The sequence below is a fragment of the Myotis lucifugus genome, unplaced genomic scaffold (genome assembly GCF_000147115.1).
Source record: "Myotis lucifugus unplaced genomic scaffold, Myoluc2.0 scaffold_8, whole genome shotgun sequence".
Classification (NCBI taxonomy): domain Eukaryota; kingdom Metazoa; phylum Chordata; class Mammalia; order Chiroptera; family Vespertilionidae; genus Myotis; species Myotis lucifugus.
Window position 1 is genome coordinate 11,183,513 of NW_005871056.1, and position 21,215 is coordinate 11,204,727.

At 46.5% G+C, this 21,215-nt stretch overlaps 1 protein-coding gene across 4 annotated transcripts in view; it reads left to right on the plus strand.

Moving 5' to 3' along the window:
* The window catches only part of ZBTB38 (zinc finger and BTB domain containing 38), an 81,729-nt gene that overhangs the window by 54,048 nt on the left and 6,466 nt on the right, over positions 1 to 21,215 (plus strand). For 2 of the 4 annotated variants that reach the window (XM_023749591.1, XM_006083770.3), the window contains one exon: positions 12,769 to 19,139. The exons of 1 other annotated variant lie outside the window; for it this stretch is intronic. In XM_023749591.1, the coding sequence (XP_023605359.1) occupies positions 12,769 to 16,365 (3,597 nt within the window). In that variant the 3' untranslated portion in view covers positions 16,366 to 19,139. Of the gene's footprint in view, positions 1 to 12,126; positions 12,269 to 12,768; positions 19,140 to 21,215 lie in introns of those variants that run through there. One more of the 4 variants, XM_023749590.1, reaches the window with a different exon arrangement.

Consider the following 21,215-nt stretch of genomic DNA (forward strand, 5'->3'; position numbering starts at 1 on the left):
CAGTGCACTGTTTGTTAACATTTCTTCTTTGCATGCAGAAAAAGGCATTAAGAATTTAAATAGCTCTGGCAGGGTGGCTCAGTTGGTCGGAGCGTCTGTTGCCCTGTTTCCCAGAAGGTTGATGATAATTGTAATGAAATGCCCACATATGAGCTGAGTCTCAGATGTCACCGTCCTCTGCATCAGGGAGGAGCGCAGTGAGCCCCTCCGGGGTGTGAAGCACTGGGGCAGTGGGAGCCCCGGGCCCACAGAAGTAAAGCATTTTCCCTGCCATCGAGGAGCTTCGCTTTCCCTAGATTTGGGGCCTGGGATAAGGCGACTAAGAAGAATTAATTAGTAACGGTAATACCCGTAATAGCTGATATGTATTAAAGCTTGATTGTGTGCACGACACTATGCCAAACACTTTATAAGTATGACCATGTAATCCTCCCGTTAACCCTGGTAGATTCTTTCATTAGCCCCATTTTGCAGATGAAGAAACTCATCCAGCCCGAGCTTTGTGGCTCAGTTGGTTCCAGTGCACCAGAAGGTGGTGGCTCGATTCCCAGCCAGGGCACATACTCAGATTGCAGGTTCGATCCCCAGTCAGGCGTGTTTCTTTTTCACCTCCATGTTTCTCTCTCTCTCTCTTTCTCTTTCTCTCCCTCCCTTCCTCTGAGATCAGTAAAAACAAACAAACAAAAACATTTTTTAAGAAAGAACCGTATCCAAGGTCACAGCCAGAGGTGACAGCAGGTCCACCTGACAACGCAGTTCAGGCTCTTCGCCACTGTGCAGGCCTGGACATGGTCCGTCTGACCCTAAATTACCCTTAGGGAGAGCCCTGTTTCATGAATGGACTAATTCAGTGCCTTGGGGGTCTCAGTTCTCCTCGTTCAGTAGCTTTAGTATTCCCATTTCACCTCTTCTACACCTCCGTCCGGTCGAGGCCCCTGTGTTATACTCAGTGACTGGTGGATGGTAGGCATTCAATAAATATGATTTTGAGATGGAAGTGGATCAAAATCAAAATAATATTTTTGAATGTTATACATTACTTTAAAGTTTATATTTTTTAAGAAAATACGAGTAGAATGTTACAGAAAAGTCTCAATTTCCCGTTAAATGTTCACCCCAGGGCCACCGGTGGTCCATCTTAAAGGAGTGGCCCCCTTCTGGCAGGGGATGCAGCCCTCCCCAGGGCACTTTCCTGGCCACTCTCCCCTCACCCCACAGCATACCACAGGCATAACCTGCCCACCAGTGCATGGCAGCCCTGCTCAGGGCCAGGCTGCAAGTTTACTAAACGTGCACGCTCTGGCGAGTAGGCCCGGGTCATGAGCTGATGAGGCTTCGATAGTAAGAAGGTGTGGAAAAGCCAAGTTTATTTCCTGGCGCCCCTGACCTGAAACGGAGAGTGTGGTTTTGAATCAGAGTCAGGTGTGGACCCCAGCTCTGCCGCACAGTCACTACATGACCTTGGTCAAGTGACACAACCTCTCTGGGTCTCGGCGTCCTCGTTGGCAAAGTGAGGTGGCTGTGAGGCTTAAACGGGCTGGAGTGTGTACGTGGCACTGGGCACGTGCACGCGCCTGCTAGGTATCAGGCACAGCGCGTGGCTGGCACATTCAGGTGACCTTCCGCCTGCCAGCTGAGTCACGCTGGGGACATTGACACAAGCGTGGTGGGATGTCAGTGTCACTCTCCAGCAGCCCTCAGGCAAGCTGCCGAGAGGGGCTCCGTCACAAGCGAGGGACTAACGGCCTGCTTCTTCCTAGTGTAGTTAGGAGCCAGGGGCCGGCTCTTCTGCACGGCATGACTCGGTCCTTTTCAGCAGAAAGCACCCCTGCCCAGACCCTATCTCCCAAAACTCCGACTCAGTGTTGGGGGGCCCCCTCGTTCCTATTCCTTCTATGGTTCCACAGGTGAGCCTGACACGCAGCTCTGCTGAGAACTGCCATGACGGACACCCGTCATAATGCCTTTTTCATCAGACCGTTGGTTGCCTGATGGGGGGGTGGGGGGGTGAGTGGGTCACATATCAGTGCACTTGGACGCACGGGCACCCAAGGTCAGGGACCCAGAAGCAGGCCCAGGCCCAGGGTGCTTCGCTCAGCCCAGCACCTTCTCCCAATCAGCCGCTTGTGAGAGGAGGCTGAGTGAGGGGGACGTAGGAAGGACCTGAAAAGCGGGTACAGAGAGGGAGACCCCTGGGTTGCTGGAAGGGAAAACATCGTGTGGAAACAAAGTTCCTCACAAACACCCCACACCGAGGCCTCACACCCACGTGTTCCCAACTTTGAATTCTTAGTATTAAAAAAAAAAAAAAGTTGATTTTTTAAAAGTCCGTTGCCAATTCATTCCAAGCAGTCAGGAGACGAAGGCCAAATCCTTGGAGTTTAAAGGGTAAAGAACAAAATTCAACAGAGTAAAATGTAAAGGTCTTATTGGGTTTATTCAGTGACTCATGAATCGGGCAGCATCCAATCTAATTGAAAGGCGCTCCTAAGATACAAGGCAAGAGACGTTACAGGCAGAAGGGAGCAAGTCAAGGAAATCACACGGAGCCGAAACGCAGGCTGGTTATTGCAAGGTTACTTCCACATCGGCGACAGCAGGGGTGTGGCAGGAAGGTGGCCTCACTAACGCTGGTCAGTCCATTTCTGATTGACTTGTCTAAGGCTCCATTTCTGGGAGAGCCAGAGCTAAGTTACGTTTCGTTTTGATGACCTGAGGGAGGCTTAGGAAGGACCTGAGCAACTCCATTTTGGGCCTGTTGCCTTGTCTTTAACGGAACAAAGCATATCAGTAAAGCTTGAAGGATTGCTCTCTGCCTTCCTTTGAGCCAAAGCAGTGAGAATAAGACATTTTCCGTGTTTCTAAGTGGTGTTTCAATGTTTTAACTTGTTTGAAGAGTAATGACTTTTTGGGCAGTGGACGGCCCTGGCTTGTCTTTGTCAAGCTCCGCTTCAGGCAGTGTTGATTTGGCGTGTGTGTGTGTGTGTGTGTGTGTGTGTGTGTTTACTTTTACTAGGTCAGAATAGCCTTCTTGACTTTTTTTATGTTCATCGAGTATATCCTCCCTTTTAGCATAGTTGACAAATAGCATTGACCTAACACTGGATCCACAAAGCTCGGTAACAGTGTCAAGGATGGCGGGTCAAGCTTAGTGTTTGGCTGCCTTTTATTTTTTGCATTTATCTAATAAAGGCTTGTTAACTAACACCTGGCATGTGCCACGTGCGGTGCTGGGAGCTAGGGAGGCTGCGGTAAACAGTCTCCGTCCTCGCAGAGTCTGTACTCCTGTGATAAAAGCACACATTTGTCAGAGGATCTTACAAGCCTTGGTAAAGATACTGGAATTTGCATTTGGGGTTTTAACAAGCCTCGTAGACTGTATCTCAGCTTCATGTTGTCAGGGAGACCCCCCCTCTGTCCTGGAGAAGGCTCACACCCAAAGCTCATGCCCACGGACCTCAATCTGTGCCCTGACTGACAGGTCCCCAGCAGAGCCCCTGGTCCGGGCTGCATCATCTCCAGGCTTCTAGTGAGAGAGGAAGTTCAACACTCGTGGTGGGGAGGGGAGGCACATGAATTCACTTCTGATTAGCAAATCCTGATCCTCTGTCTCCTGAATTCTCGAACTGAATTGGCAGCAAACTGTTAAATATCAACTTTTTTAACACTAAAAATTTTACGTTGGCAACACATGGGTATAGTGTAAGGGCCTTGGCATTGGGAAAATTCTGTGCTGTGGATGATGCTATGATTGACAGCATGTTCAGGTGGCACCTTGAAAATGCTGGTTGTGCCGACCAGCCGCAAAGGGTCCCAGGCCCAAGGCTCGACATCCAGCAGCGCTCAGGTGGCCCTGGTACCCGCTGCCCCTGGTCAGGGGTCTGCTTGCCTTACTTAACTCTGACCCTCAGCTGCCCTTCTTGGGGGCCTCTCTGGAACATTCTGCTCACAACAGGCAGCATTTCTCAGTGGCTTCCTGGCATGTGACCCAGGCTGGCTGCCCCGGCAGCGCTAGCTCGTGAATCTCACTCAGCCTGGGTCTATTCCTGCTGCGGGCTTCCGCAGTCCTGACCCTGCCCAGGGAGCCTGCAGCTGGCCTCCGCGCAAGGCCGTTGTGTGCCGGATGGAGCAGGTCAGCTGCTCTGACTTCACTGCTGCCGCATGTGCAGGTGCACGTGAGGTGGGGGATGAGCAGGGCACAGAGCAGGGCGCTGCCGTCAGAAGGCACGGCTCTGCCGCCAGCCAGGCACTTCCCTGGGGGTGGGATAAGGTCAGCTTCTGTGCGTGCGTGCGTGGGGCTCGGACTCTGGTAATTCATTTAACCCTGTGAGTACGCAGTCATTTCTCCATATTATATGCCTGCAGGATTGTGAAGGGGATTCAATGAAGTAATATGGGGAGTGGAGAAATTCTGGCAGAGGAAAATGGCAATGGCAATATTTATGGTGCCTATCCATGTAGAATGCTCATTGACAAAACCATCTCTATTTGCAGTACAGATTGTTTATTTAGGAAATGAACATGTATTGGGGGCCTACTATGTGTCAGGCCTGTTCTAGAGCATGCCGATACATCAGGGCAGATACGTTACTGCCCTGTAGGGCTTCATTCTGGCAGGCAGCTGGACAATAAATAATCTACTGGAACGTTGTGAGTGCTGTGGGAGAGGCAAGAGCAGAGCAGGGTCAGGGGATCAGGAGCGCAAGGTGGGAGCAGGCTGCTTTTGTGTTTTATGTGCATAGCCACCCCATGTATTCATTCAACAACTATTTCCTGAGTGCCTGCCCCATGCCGCGGCCTGGTGGTGCAGCGGTAAACAGGGCGGCTAAGGTCCTTTTCCTCCTGGAGTTTCCTTTCTGGTGGGCAGAGTAGACAGTGAGCATGCAGACAAACCCACGTGATAATTGCAGGTTGAGGTTAAGTAGTACAGAGGAAATAAGTCAGACAGTGTGAGGGCAAGTAGAGGCCAGGCCGGAGCAAACAGAGTTGGGGTGGTCCCTCAGGTGACGTTTGAGCTGGGCCTGAAGCAGGAGAGTGAGGCCGCCACGGGCGGTGCTGGGACCAGTGTTTGAAGGACCAGGGCCGCTGGAGCCTTGGCAAGTAGAACAAGTGGAGCAAGTGCAGGGAGGCCTATGTGGCGAGCACAGAGAGTGGACAGGACACGTGGACAGTGCAAGCCTTGCCATCCACAGTGAAGGGTTTGGGTTTTATCCTAACATCAGGGGAATTTGACCTCCTTTGTGTTTTTAAAAGAGCACCCTGCATAGGGTTCTCTCCAGGGCCACCCGCTGAGCCGGACAGTCAGTTCTCAAGTTGATTCCAGCCGACATTCACTGAACCCTTACTATGTGTCCAGCACTGCGCTTTGTGCTTGTAGTGACCTTTATCCCGGTCACTCCTCTCTGCCCAGTTTCTGGTACATCACGAAGAGCCCAGCTAAAGTGGATTCGTTGCCTTGCAGGAGTCCCCAGAAAGCCGGGATGCAGAGCGGGTTGTGGGTGGGGAAGGAGGGTGCAATGGGAGGTGGATGTAGATAGTTTGACACAAACGAACCAGTTGGTGCTTGGTCCATTTTAGGATAGCCCGTCCTTGCCACTAGCTGGAGGTTCATTCCTGTGCAGAAGCCAAAATGTACAGCAGTTCTTCCCTCCACCTCCCTGCGAGGTAGCGGGCAACTGAGTGGGAACAGGCCCCTTTCGGTTCACAAGAAAGTGGTGTTTGACTCTTGAAACCAGTTCTTGATGGTTTAGGGCTCACCCCTAAAACGAAAAGTCCCAAGGGTCAGGAATCCTGTGCTGGCCATTTTGGTAACGCGGTCCCTCCCGCATTCAGAGTGAAAATGCCTTCGTCAGGGACTTGGAGTGCCAGTGGAATTTGGTTGAGACAAGAAACGGTTACATCTCTCCAGGGCTTCGGAGAAAAGCTCGAAGCCTGTTTGCCAGGTTTCTTAAGCAAGCAGAGTCCGGGCAAGCTGGATCCTGAGGTGAACCCAAGGTACACGGGCCGCCCCGAAATACTGCCATGTTTTCCAAAAGAAAAAGGAAACCAAGGACTAGTCCCTCCCCTTTTCCTCTTTCCAGCAAGCAGCCTGAATATTTAGCTGGACGCATGGCATCGTTCATGAATCTGGAAATACTCGTTCTCACAATCCATATGCACACAACTACAAGTCCAGAGAGCGAATGTTTACCTTTTCAAAATAATATATTCAGGTAAGGCCGTTCGAGCCAGCTTCCCTCTCTGTTGAATGCACTCCAGCAGCTTCCTGGTTTTAGCCTTTTGAAGGGCCCGGGTTTCAGTTGAAAAACAAAATTCCCTTGTCATACTACGCCTTCTTGAATCTGATAGCTTAAGTGCATCGAGGTCTGATAAACGCAGCTCTTCTCGGCCCCTTGTGGGCCGCCCGGAGAGGGCCAACCAAGAGGATTTGCCTTTTCCTAGACACAGCTGAATTCTATAAAGGGCTTCTGTTTTGTAATCTGTTTGCGAGATCTGATGCGTGTGTTTCTAACACCCCGTCACGTGGGGCGGTCTGACGCAGGCACCCGACATGACTATGAGAAAATGTCCTGCAAGGATGTGTGGGAAGGCGGAGCCGGGCCACTGAAGCACTCAGTGTCCGTTGTCAGGAACTTTCCACAGGGGACGGCAGACCCAGGCGGTAGATTCCATTGCGACATGGGCCTCGCGCGGGCCCGAAATGGACTGTGGGTTTGACTTTTGCAGGACTCCAGGTCAGTATCCTAATGCAGCGTGTTCTTTTTTTAGTTGGGTTTTATTTCTAAGTTTCTTTTTATAGAAAAGGACTTGCCGGAGAGAGAGAGGAGAAAGTTGCTCTGTCTGTGCAGTTTTGTTACCACGTACGTACGTGCGTGCATGAGGGATTGAGCGGCCCGGGTGCTGCGGAACTCTCGGCCTTTCCCTCTGATCAGAAGCTTCAGAAAAATGGGGTTCGGTCTGGCCCAGGAGCATGGCCTCGAATGAGTGACTTCTGGTTCTCACTAAGAATGCGTACGGGATAGGGTTACTTCACTCTCTGTCTGCCATGTCTTAAAAAATGTACTAATGAAAGTTCACCAAATTTTATTAACAAGCCCTATGAAGTTCTACATAGTAGATATGTTGGTTAACAACTTAAAGAGGTTTTTCAAGATTGGTTTTTGTGTGTGTGTGTTTTTTTTTGCATGGTGAGAATTAGAATTTATATAGAAACTATCATTTTAAGGTTTTTGACATCTGCGTATTTAATAAAGTTGCCTTGAGTAATTGGGGGAAGGAAGATTTAATTAAGCTGGAAATACTGGACTTTAGTTGGTCAGATCATTGCCAAAAATTTGTTTGTTTTAATTCTCACTCAAGGATATTTTTTTTAATTTACTTTAGAGAGAGAGGAAGGGAGAGAGAGAGAGCACGAAGCATCGATGTGAGAGAGAAACATTGAACAGTTGCCTCCTATGTGCGCCCCAACCAGGGATCGAACCCGCAACCTAGGTATGTGCCCTGGCTGGGAATTGAACCCGCAACCTTTGTTTCTTTTGTTTTCAAGTTCAATCCCAGAATACTAAAAGCAGTATCTAGGACAGCCGTGGGCAAACTACGGCCCGCGGGCCAGATCTGGCCCGTTTGAAATGAATAAAACTAAAAAAAAAAAAAAAAAGACCGTACCCTTTTATGTAATGATGTTTACTTTGAATTTATATTAGTTCACACAAACACTCCATCCATGCTTTTGTTCCGGCCCTCCGGTCCAGTTTAAGAACCCATTGTGGCCCTCGAGTCAAAAAGTTTGCCCACCCCTGATCTAGGATATACTGGGGAGGAGGCTAACTTAATAGATGAATGCAGCCTGGGGTGGGAGGGACAGGAGTGGGCTGGGGGAGATTGATGGGGGGAAAAGGATGACTTACGCTTTCAACAATAAAGATTTTTTTAAAAAAAGAATCATTTAGGCAAACAATGCTGTGATCAAGCTAATCTTGGAGATGGAGGCAAGGGTGCAAGCCGTGATAGATGGCGCAAACAGAATATGGGCAGCGGCCCTGCAAATCAAGGAACAGTTTGCACCCGCGTGCAGTGTGGAAAGGACTGTCTGTCCACCTGGCTTTTCAACCGTGCTCAAGTTCAAGTGCAGCAAGTCCTCGAATAAGGTTCCATTATAACATTGACGGGGAAAAAATCCGAGTACTGGCTGGGTCCACTGTCTGTGTGGAGCTTGCACATTCTCCCATGTCTGTGTGGGTTTTCTCCGGGGATCCGGTTTCCTCCCACATCCTGAAGATGTGCACGTGACGTGAAGTGTCCACATTGTCCCCGTCTGAACGTGGGTGGGTGTGGGAGCGCCCTGCTGTGGAAGGACATCCTGTCCAGTGTGGGTCCCGCCTTGTGCCCTAAGCTGCCGGGAGAGGCCTTGGTCAACCGACACCCTGGACTGAAGCGAGTGGGTTGGAAAAGAATGATCTTACTATTTTTTATAAATCTCTTTAAAATGTATGTATAGCTCACATTTACTTCAATGATTAATATTAGAAGTGTTTTGGGTCTCTAGAAGTTTGGTGATGTTTTTGTGACCAGAAATAAGCTGGAGGAACTTAACTCTTGTTTATATCAGTTAGCCTCGGGTAAAATTGTTTTCCTTATATGTCATCTTGTTTAAAATTGCAGTTTTCAAGAACCTATCGATGACATTAAGTGCTGGGCTGAGGAGTTGCAATTTTATTATCTTATTATTTATTATTTTTTTGTTGTTAATCCTTACCGAGGACATTTTTCCATTTATTCTTTTAGAGAGATTAGAAGGGAGGTGGGGGGAGAGAGAAAAACATCGATGTGAGAGGGACACATCAGTTGGTTGCCTCCTGCACATGCCCAGCCGGGGTGGGGGATGGAGCCTGCAACCAAGGTACGTGCCCTTGTCCACAGTCGAACCCAGGACCCTTCAATCCACAGGCCAACACTCTATCCACTGAGCAATTTAAAATAAGGTGGGCACGGTGGGCCTCACCATGGAGGTGATGCTTGATGATGCAGGGCAGCTGAGGGAGCCCTGTGGGTATCTAGTAAGAACATGCATTCAAGGAGAAGGAATAGCACCTGCAAAGGTCCTGAGGTGGGGCATGCCCAGCTTCTTCAAGAAGCAGCAAGGAGGCCAGTGAGGGAGGCAGAGAAATAGCAGGTGGGAAGGTCATAGTGGTCGGGACAGACTTATGCTTTCATGGGGAGTGAGATGGTGGCGGTCAGGAGAGCAGCATGAAGGGGCAGGAGCTCAAGTTTGGTTGAAGGTCCTAGTATTCCCTCCTATTCTGAAAAGGCCTCCAATGTTTGCTGGCGAGAGCTCTGGAGAGTTAGTGAGGACTTTACTGTGATACTTCGGACCTGGAACATTAGCGTGTGTATGTATGTGACTGGGTGTATCCATCTGTGTTTCTCTGTCCTTGCTCTCTCCTGTCTCCTGAGGATTTCTGCCTTGTTTTTTACCACACTTGCATTCGCTTTGTCTTCAGTTCTTTTGGTCTTACTAGTATATATGATTTATTTTATTGAGTAAAATACTTTTCAAATAATTTCTTTTAAAGTTATTCTGACCATTTTCTCATAGACTACAGCAGCAGTTCTTAATTTTTTTTTTGGTCCCAGAGCTCCCTTATACTCTCATAAATCATGAGGTCCAAAGAGCTTTTGTTTAGCTGAGTTATAGCTATCAGTATTTACCATATTCAAAATTTAAAATGAGAGTTAAAAAATTAACTTCTGAAAAAATACTATGATAAAACCAGGTGTCTGACAAAATAACATTTTATTTAAAAAAATAACTACTTTCTAAAGCAAAAAACTTATAGTGGGAAAAGTGGTCTTGTTTTACATTTTTGCAGCTGGATTTTCATATCTGCTTCTGGATTCAGTTGCAATATATTATTTTAGTTGAAGTATGTAAAGAAAATCCAGCCATACAGGAATAGATAATTGGACAAAGGAGGAGTTTTTTAAATAATCTTTTCAGTTACTTGTGGACATTCTTTGATACCACACTAAAACTCAATAAGTGCTAGTTTCTTAAAGGGTTCTGCCACACAATGGTAGATAGTCCCATGAAAGATGTCATACTTGGATTTTCCAAAGTTATGAGGATGTTTCAATGACAAACATAATGATGCTTTCTATCTATATATATAAAAGCCTAAACAACCAACCAGTCGACCTGTTGCTATGACACTCACTGACCACCAGGGGACAGACACTCAACGCACAGGATCGGGCTCCCTCCTGTCTGGATCGGGCCTGTGGGGATCAGGCCGAAACCGGCTATCCAACATCCCCTGAGGGGTCCTGGATTGTGAGCGGGTGCAGGCCAGCATGAGGGACCCCACCAGTGCACGAATCCATGCACCGGACCTCTAGTTATATATGTTATTCTACCTATAAGTGAGACTAAGATCTTATGCAATGTTAACAGTTGGCCTTTTGCTAACCATTCTAACTGAACGTCTAAAAGAAGGATCAGACAATCCCACACAAGTCAGTGGGGCTTATAATCTGACACCCTGGAGCTCGATGTGAAACACCGTATTCCCCAGATGAAGGCAGAGCCTTGTGGGAGGTTCAGAGTGCTGTGAAGTGGGGTGTTTTGGAACAAGCAGTAATTTTGAGGTGAAAGGACAAAATAGATGACACAGCATAGAACTAAGCCAAGATGGAAGGCAGCTTTTTTAATCACATAGCAGGTGTTTCATCAGATCTGAGACCAGTCAGGCTGGATAAAGAATTGAAATAATAAAAGAAAGAAAAATAAAATAAATAAATAAATAAAAAGAATCGAAATAATGTATGGGCCTTACAGAAACCAAACTGCATAAGAATATATGAGTCAGGAGAGAAAGTAGACCCTACAGGGCCCAGAACAGAGAGACCCCAAGGAAGGCAAAAGAAACATCGACAGAGTGTGTTATTGGTTTACAACCTAATAAATGTGAAGGACACACTCCTGTGATCTGTTCGGGGGCACAGAGGAAGCCATAAAGATTTCATTTCATTTTATAGATTTAACACCCCTCCTCCCCCCAGAGTTCTAGAAAAGATTCATGGGAGACGAAAAGTAAAGGCAGGGTAAACAAGAGTAGAAGAACCAACATTAAATAAAGACAGTGAGACAGACAGTTGTCACACCAGGAACCCAGGCTCACAGTGGCTACCACAACTGATGATAAAGGTTAATTCTAACTTGTCTCAAGAATTAAGAGACACATGGGGAATATACTGTTCTCATTATCTGAATTGAAGAAGTTGTTAGTAGAAGTGTACTTTTTCTTCTGGCTGAATGAAATTTAACCAGTTAACCGCCACGATATTTTGAATTTAAATGTACATTTATGGCGTACAAATGGTTAAAAAATTATCAAATGGACCCTTACATAAAGGATGTTGAGTAACATAATGGGCACAGCTTGTATCAGCTCTACAAAAGGGTAAAAAGAGATTGTTTATGTGGCCATCTGGCCTTTCCAACTGAATCAGCGCCGTGAGCCAACTGTAAGACTCCATTGCCACTGGGAGATAAAGAAATAGCATCAAACTCCGTGGCTTTCTGGATGGCACTTGACAAGGGATAGAGAGACTGAATGAATGGCTGGTTAGTGTATCCTGTGGACCAGAGGGGGGTTTTGTGGAGTTTTTTTTAACTGCAGGGATGATATCTTATTGTACAGTGCAGTTAGTTTAGTGAGTTGCTGTTGGCATTTTATAATTAAAGATAATAGAACAGAACAGACTGCGTCACACACAGTAAGGGTCACGTTTTAATTTCATTTGTGTCTTGGGTCACTGGTGTGTCATGTAGTTATTGTAGGTCAGTACGAACGCCATTGCTTTTGACTGCCCCTCGCGAGGGTACTAGTTGGCAGGCCCTGGCCATTCCAGGCTGATTATAGAACATGTGTGGAGAATAACAAGATCTCGTCTCTGGGAAAAACAGAGCTGGGATCCTCAGGCCAGAGCCACTGTGCCTTTAAATTGTGCTAATTTAGGAGCCTGTGAATAGACTCAGTATTGTGGGCTCAGAAACATACTTTCCTGGTTTCATATTTTTTGTTTGTCTTCAGTACCTCACAGAGTTCTATTTGAAAACCCTACTCTCCTTTGGCTGTAATGAAAGGGAAATCAGAGAAGGAACCGGGTGGGTCCCACAGAGGGGCACGGCGCCCCTGGTGGTCAGATGTGGTCATGCATGCTGTCACTTTCCACTGAGAAACCCAGATCTTGCTGCTTCTCTGAGCAGGTAATGATACCTTTACATACAGGCACTGATTACTTAGGGGAAACTTAAAGAAAAATCATTGTCCTCCTTCATGAACTCTGTTTGGATCAGATCATCAGGCCATCTTTGAAAATGATGGGAGGCTTGTGGCAGGACCATGGCATTGCCCAGCTCTGGGAGTTCCACGCAGCAGGCTGGAGTGATGATGAGACCCTTAACATTTTGGGGGGGAACCCTGCTCCCCCCACTTTGGACATGTATATGTAGCTGCAACTTCAGAGAAAGAGTTCCGAGAGGATTTCCAACTATGCAACTCTTAGCAATGGTCTGAGAAACAGGCTGGGGCGAGATAAAGATTTAGCTTCTCATATTGACTCCAAGTCTTGGAAGCAACAACAGAATGACATAAAAACCTGTCTTTTCATGCAAAAAATTTTTTTTTCAAAGAGGTTGAAAATAATCTAGACACAAAGAAGGTCCTTGTGGAAGGATCTCTGACCATTTCTCTCCTCTTATTTCAGATGACAGTCATGTCCCTTTCCAGGGACTTCAAGGACGACTTTCACAGTGACACGGTGCTCTCCATTTTAAACGAGCAGCGCATTCGGGGCATTTTGTGTGATGTCACTATCATTGTGGAAGACACCAAATTTAAAGCCCACAGCAATGTCCTGGCTGCTTCAAGCCTTTATTTCAAAAATATCTTCTGGAGCCATACCATCTGCATTTCCAGCCACGTCCTGGAGCTGGATGATCTCAAAGCCGAAGTGTTTACAGAAATCCTTAATTACATCTACAGCTCCACGGTCGTCGTCAAGAGGCAGGAAACGGTCACCGATCTCGCAGCTGCAGGGAAAAAGCTGGGAATATCCTTCTTGGAAGATCTGACCAATCGCAACTTCTCCAGTCCCCCCGGGCCCTATGTGTACTGCATTACTGAAAAGGGAGTGGTTAAAGAAGAAAAAAATGAAAAGAGACAGCATGAAGAACCAGCCATCACCAACGGGCCAAGGATCACAAATGCGTTTTCCATCATCGAGACGGAAAATAGCAATAACATGTTTTCTCCACTGGACTTGAGGGCGAGTTTCAAAAAGGTCTCCGACTCCATGAGAACCGCCAGCCTCTGCCTGGAGAGGACTGATGTCTGTCATGAGGCAGAGCCCGTGCGGACCCTGGCCGAGCACTCCTACGCCGTCTCCTCCGTGGCTGAGGCCTACCGGAGTCAGCCCCCGCCCGCAGGCGAACCTGCCAGCAGCCCGCCCGGTAAGACAGGTGAAGAAAACGGGGAAGCTGTGGCCGAAAAGCCGACCGCAGGCCGGAAGCCGAAGGCACTCTCCGTACCCCAGGATTCCGAACCAGCCACTGAAAAGGCACCGCCCCCTCCAGCAACCACCGTGGAGGCTAATCAAGAAAGGAGCCCACAGCCAGCCGCAGTTCTTTCTGGCTCAAAATCTCCCAACACTGACGGAGATGTCCGTCTCCCCAGGGAAGATGAGAACGTATCCTCTGAGGTCCCCGGGCCGCCAGCAGCGGAGGTCCCGCCTCTCGTTTACAATTGCAGCTCCTGCTCCAAGTCCTTTGAAAGCAGCACTTTGCTCGGTGCCCACATGCAGCTGCACAAGCCCACCCAGCAGCCCCTGGTGTGCAAGTACTGCAACAAAGAGTTCAGCACCCCGAACAGGCTGGACCGGCACGAGCAGATCTGCATGCGGTCCAGCCACATACCCGTTCCAGGAGGAAATCAGTGCTTTTTAGAAAACTATCCTACCATTGGACAAAACAGAGGTTCCTTCCCAGGCCCAGAGTCTTTATTATCTGGAAACAGGATTGGTGAATTTTCCAGTCCCGGAAGTACCTTGCCAGAGATGGACCACCTGGTTAAATTGGTTAATGGGCAGATGCTCTACAGCTGTACCGTATGTAAGCGCAGTTATGTGACTCTATCCAGCCTCCGCCGACATGCAAACGTCCACTCCTGGAGAAGAACATACCCTTGCCATTACTGCAACAAAGTGTTCGCACTGGCTGAGTACAGGACCAGACACGAAATCTGGCACACGGGAGAGAGGCGGTATCAGTGCATTTTCTGCCTGGAAACGTTCATGACCTACTATATACTCAAAAACCACCAGAAGTCTTTCCATGCCATTGACCACAGACTGTCCATCAGTAAAAAAACGGCAAACGGAGGCTTGAAACCTAGTGTCTATCCATATAAACTGTACAGGCTGCTGCCCATGAAATGCAAGAGGGCCCCTTATAAGAGCTACCGAAGTGCTTCCTATGAAAATGCTCGAGAGAACAGGCAGGTGAACGAGCCTGCAGCTGGTCCCTATGTTGTTCAGAATCCACGCGGCTCTGAGTTACCGGCTCTGAATTTCCCCGAGAGCGTGCACACCGTGACCCACAGTCCAGCTGTCGCGCTGGAAGCGGCCACAGGTCAGAACAGACCCACTTCTGCCAATGTTCCAAACGCAGAGGGGTCCAAATGGGGAGAGGAGTCGTTGAAAGTTGACCTTGACAATAACTTTTATTCAAAGGAGATGTCCCTTTCCTTCTCTGGAAATGCTGTCAGCTCCGACCTCCCGGCCGGGGGGGTGCCTGCTTTGTCTTTGAGTCATGGCAGTGAGAACTCGGCGTCTGTGATCAGCTACGGCGGCTCAGCGCCCTCGGTCATTGTGCACAGCAGCCAGTTTTCGTCGGTGATCGTGCACAGCGGCACGGTGGCTGCCCTGTCCAGCAACAACCACAGAGCCCCTCCCGGCCCCGCTGTCGGTCAGACCCTGAAAGAGGACAGCAAACCCGAGCCGGACAAAGTGGGGCGAGTGGTCAGCAGACACAGAGGCATGAAGGAGAAAAAGAAAACCATCCCCTGTGACAGGGGAGACGTACCAGAGGAATCAAGATACGCTGCTGATCCTGGAGGGTCGCTGAGCAAAACCACGAATGCCAGTAAAGAAACCAGTAAAATCGAAACCTACATCGCGAAGCCTGCTCTCCCTGGCACCTCCACAAACAGCAACGTCGCGCCCCTTTGCCAAATAACAGTCAAAATCGGGAATGAAGCCATTGTGAAAAGGCATATCCTAGGGTCCAAGCTGTTCTACAAAAGAGGGAGAAGACCCAAGTACGAAGCGCAGGAGGAGGCTTTGCCGCAAGAGAGTGACCTGGACCCCAAGGGCGACAGCCCGCTCGAGCTCTGCCAGTCCGAGTGCATGGAAATGAGTGAGATGTTCGATGACGCAAGCGACCAGGACTCCACGGACAAGCCGTGGCGCCCTTACTACAACTACAAACCCAAAAAGAAATCGAGACAGTTGAGGAAAATGAGGAAAGCCCACTGGAGGAAAGAGCACGGGAGTCGGAGCCCAGGCACCAAGTATAAGTACCCGGCAGAACTGGACTGTGCCGTGGGCAAGGCTCCTCCGGAGAAGGCCTTCGAGGAAGAAGAAAACAAAGAGATGCCCAAGTTGCAGTGTGAGCTCTGCGACGGAGACAAGGCCTTGGGGGCTGGGAACCAGGGAAGGCCCCACCGGCATCTCACCGCCAGGCCGTATGCCTGCGAGTTCTGCGCCAAGCAGTTCCAGAACCCTTCCACGCTCAAGATGCACATGAGGTGTCACACCGGAGAGAAGCCGTACCCGTGCAAGACCTGCGGACGGTGCTTTTCGGTGCAAGGAAACTTACAGAAACACGAACGCATCCACCTGGGCGTCAAGGAGTTCATCTGCCAGTATTGCAACAAGGCGTTCACGCTGAATGAGACCCTCAAAATCCACGAGAGAATCCACACCGGCGAGAAGCGCTACCACTGTCAGTTCTGCTTCCAGAGTTTCTTGTACCTCTCCACGAAACGGAATCATGAGCAGAGGCACATTCGGGAGCACAACGGGAAGGGCTTTGCCTGCTTCCAGTGCCCCAAAATTTGCAAAACAGCGGCTGCCCTTGGAATGCACCAGAAGAAACACTTGTTCAGAAGCCCGAGTCAGCAGGAGAAAATAGAAGGTGATATGTACCACGAAAACTCGAATCCGCTGGAGAATCCACATTTCATGGATTCAGAAGACAATGACCAAAAGGATCATCTACAAACCATTGTTGGAAATGTCCTTTGAGTGATGACACAGAAAAAAAAAGTCTTCAAAAATATAAATTGGTGGGGGTTTTTTTTTGTTGTTTTTTTAGTTAGCTGTTGTGTGTGTGTGTATGTGTGTGTTTTAAGTTTAGTTTTGTTTTGTTCACCTAACAGTCATGAAGGAGTGAATTGTAAAAAAGAAAATCTCATTTGTGAAAATTTCAGAAAAAAAGGATCCCAATATCTACTTTGGGTTTTAGCGTTAACGTCTTACAAAGTGCGCAAAAATGAAATAGCTGACTCCGCCAATACCCCGAGTATCGTGTGAAAGTTTATGAAGTTCTTAGCTGTGGTATTTCTGCCAGTGGGGGGAAAAGAGTTTAACTTTAGCCTAATTTAAAACTTTCTGGTTAGTGCTATTAGGAACTGGCTGCTACACTGTCTTTAGTCACTGGAGAAAAGGGTCAGACATCATGAAAATGTCAACTGCATAAGCAAGTTCCAAGGTCAATGGGCTCTGACAGTCATTCCCATTCAGCTTCTGCACTATTGAAAATTGTTTAAATTCAATGGATACCTATTAAATACTTAATGTAGTTAAAAACTATGTGTGAAATGAGTAACCTAAGTAGGACATGCATATATTAGAACTACTTTTCTGCAACACAAACCTTGTAAAATACATATATAAATCACCCTAACTTTTAACTGTCCATGTCCCCTGTAGAGAGTTATAACGATGAGCAATAGATCTGCAAAGAATGAGGACTGGTGTAAAAAACCAGTAGAAAGCATTTTGAATATGACTTAAAAGAGCATGTCTATGCTTTTAGATGGAATGCTGTTCTCTCGAGGTTATGGCTGAGCTGTTATTAGAACTGGCCTGTTCAAGTCAGAGAAAACATAGGTCCTGCCTTATCTATGGGGAAAGCCTTCCCAGAATTTATCTGTGGTGGCCTGTGCTGTGTATTACTTTCCAATGGCCTCACCTCAGAAAATGAAGAAGGTCCGCATTCTTCTGAAACTCCCTGCAGTCACCCATCCATCACAAGGCCATGCATGTGGAGGTCTGTTCCAGACAGACTTCCCCCGGCTCAAGGGATCAAGCAAAACCTGACACCTCCCGTTCCACTGAAGGAGTGTCTAGGAAATTTAACACAAAGCATGCATGCAGTGGTGAGGGCCCAGCGCTGGAAAGGGACAGAAAGCCTAATCCCTACAATGATAGTTTTCTTGGAGAGTATGCAGCCCACAAGCAGAGACTAGTATAAAACAAAAGGACAACAGAAACACACACTGCGCCCCACCCGTTACAGACTTGAGTGGGCCACAGGAAGGGCGGACCGTCCTTGCCTCAAACAGTAGCTTTGTTTGGGGGTGGCGAGGGAGGTAGAATATGGGGTGATAAGATTCGATCACTTATGTGACTCAGAAATATATCCACAAAGTCAGATGCCTTGTCTTCATGTTTACAGACCTCTAGCCCCCTTGCTAAAAAAGCCCACTTACGTTTTTTTAATGTTCTTTTATGTTGACCCACATCATCAACATTGCCCTCAAAGTCTAATTGCCCCACAAGCGGTCCATCATCTGGACTAGGTCCCAGGAAGCTGGAACTCATGATTCTTACTTTTTAAACTGCCATCATAGGAGGCAGAGAGAAAGCATTCCTATCCTTTGATCACCAGTATGAGCAGAATCTGGGAATCGGCTCAAGGGTGACCTGCAGCCATTCATGTTCATGGGATTTGATAGATGGAAACCCAAGGCTACCCAAGGTTGCAGAGTTACCATTACGAAGAAGTAGCTCAAAGGACTCCAGTTTCTCTCTCCAAAGGGGATGTCTTCATGAAGAAGAATGAATACGGATTTGGGTGGGCAAGAGAGCATTTAAACACCCAGAAAAGGACATGATCAACGCTGACCTTGTAATACTGTAGTACTCTGCTGTTAAGTAACCCCAATATTGTATCTGCATTTATCTTTTGTTCAAACACATTCAGTTACATACAGTATTATATAATAGAGGAAAATGGAAAAAATGCTAGCAAATTCAACTTTATTTTACACATTGTATATATGTATACCTGCACTATTCATTTGGGTTTTGTTAAAAAGATAGTCACAAAGGGCTGAAGAATTAATAATTAGAATACTGAATAAGCAATCCTGTGATCTGCTGATTTGTTTTATCAATTAGGATTATGAATCAAGAAAAATAATTGTGTATTTTAGTCATTTTGATTTGAGGTAACTCCAAATAAGAAGTTATTCCATGTAGTGATGTCTCCCAGCCCTTACATGTGGATATTTTTTAAGTGGACTTGTATGCTGATAATTCTAGACCAAAGTAAATATGGCAGAATATTTATACATGAAAAAAATAATTTTGCAAATATTTTCTATAATTGTATTATTCGTTTAAAACGTTGACCGCTTGTGTTAGTTTCAGGGAGGGGTGTATATTTTGATAAAAAATACTTGACTTTGTAATTCTGTATATTCTACACAATTTATAGCAGAGCCGTTTTAAGACAGCCTTGTCACATTTTTTGTTAATTGTGAAAACATTATTTTGAGTGATGTTTAAGTATGCATTGAGTACATAACGACCAACTAGAATTCAAGTGAGTGTAAACAGTGAACATACTGTATGCTGTACGAGATATATTGTAATTTGCTGTTTTAGCATCTGTATTTTGTTTAGAAGATATTATTAAATGCAGATGTTAAGGGTTGGAAAAAGTCTAATTTTATTTTTAGAAATAATGAATATAAATTTGTTTTTGCTTGATTAAAATAGCTTGTTCCTATGTTAAGTCTCTTTTTAATGTTTTAATGTTACTTCTTTTATGCAGCCAAGCAGCTGTTTCATCGGTGTGCGTCACAGCGTCATGTTGCGTATTATTCATCGATACATTGCTATCTCCTCACGTGTCTACATTCCGTGGTACCCACTTACATGCTTACTACTCAAATGCAATATGACATTTTTTTAAAAAAGCAGCCCTCGTTGGTTTGGCTCAGTGGATAGCTCATCAGCCTGCGACTAAAGGGTCCTGGGTTCGATTCCGGTTGAGGGCAGGCTCGATCCCCAGTAGAGGGCATGCAGGAGGCAGCCAATCAATGATTCTCTCTCGTTGATGTTTCTATCTCCCTACCTCTCTGAAATCAATAAAAATCTTTTTTTTAAGCCAGAATAAAAGAAGTGGAAGTCTTCCGGTAACTTAGTGCTTTGGATAGGCCTGATGGTGTCATGACAAATCACAGAGTATTGGAAGTATTCTGCTGTACTCATCCACGGGAAACAGATTACACCTGTGGAGTACCAGGCACTTGACAATGGTCTTTTCGTGGGCTGTTTCATCCAGTCCTTCCCCAACAGCCCTGGGAAGTAGATGTCATTATTCACATTTCATAGTGACTTTGAGAAGATCCCAGAGCCAGGCAGAAGCTGGGTCCCAGCCCAGGGCTGCCCAACACCACAGCCCATGTTTTGTCCCTTCTCAACACCTTAGAACTGCTTAATGTAAACTGAACAGAGAGTGAAGAGAGAAGACCTGACAAAGTAACTCAGCCTCAGGAGGGTAGCTGTTACAATGACAGCTTTGAAGAGGCCGTTCGGCTCAGCTTCCCCGGACTCATCACTAATCAACTTCCTGAGGCCTCACTACTGTGGGCATTTGGCTTTTTTTATATCCTGGGATGTTGCCCCAATGAATTCAGTTTTTGAGAGTTTGTACACTTTTTTAAAGAATATGGACTGACATTATAGTTTAATGCTATTACACGCTAACATTTTTCACATTAAAAGCTGTTCCATCATCACATCCGCTGCTCTGAACTTTAGCTAATGATCTTCAAACGCTTGCCGTTCGTCACAGTGGGCACTGTGAAAGGGCGTGTCGGTGGCTCGGGCATCACAGTTCATCACCAAATGAGCTGTGGAAAATAACTCAAATTTCCAGTCCGGGCTGGTAGCATCAATTTTGTATTTGAAGGGCAATTCTAAACTAATGCCCCCAAAATTTCATAATTGCTGTCTGCTAAAACTAACTTCACTATCTAGCAAAACAGGTTTAATATTAAAAGAATTTGTAACAGTTGTGAAGGTACCTGGATTAAAAGGATAACAGTGACTCGTATGAATCAATCCTGTCTGTACATATTTTTTAGTTCTTATTTTGGATCTTTTGATTCCTGTTGCTACGCTCCCCTTTTCTCATCGCCTGTTGATTGATTTGGTCCCACTCCCTCTGTCTCCATCAGTTCCTCTTTGCAGACCTCAGTGATTTTTTTTTCCCATTTCAATTTCCTCCATATCTGAGGACTCTTCACCTTCCCCTCCCCAGCTCCTGGCCATCTAATAACCTCCCATTGGAAGAGGGCAGGCTCCTCCCTCCCCTCCAGTCTGCAACCCTTGCTCATGATTCTTCAAGCAAGATGGTCAGTGAGCCTATGTTCAATTTTTAAAATGAAACACTCCAAATTTAGACAACTAATGAAAGGACTGTTTACAATAGAAATGTGACTACATTTTTATTATTTAATGCTTGACATCTAAGACGTCAAATCTACTTTTTTAGAATATTTGGCTGAGAACAGCAACCCTTTTCTAAAGTAAATTTGAAAAGTATTACTTCTATGTAATTATTCTATGTCAGCAATTTCAGCCTTTTTCATCTCATGGCACACATTAATAACTAAAATTTTTGGCACACCAAAAATTATATTTTTTGCCAATCTGACAAATAGGTATAATTTTGATTCATTCACACTGGACGGCTATTGTGTTGGCTGTTGTGTTGGTCAGTGCTCCTGACTAAATAGGTATTTCATTTAGAAGAAATTCTTTTTAAAAAAATTTCTTGTGGCACTCCAGTTGAAAAC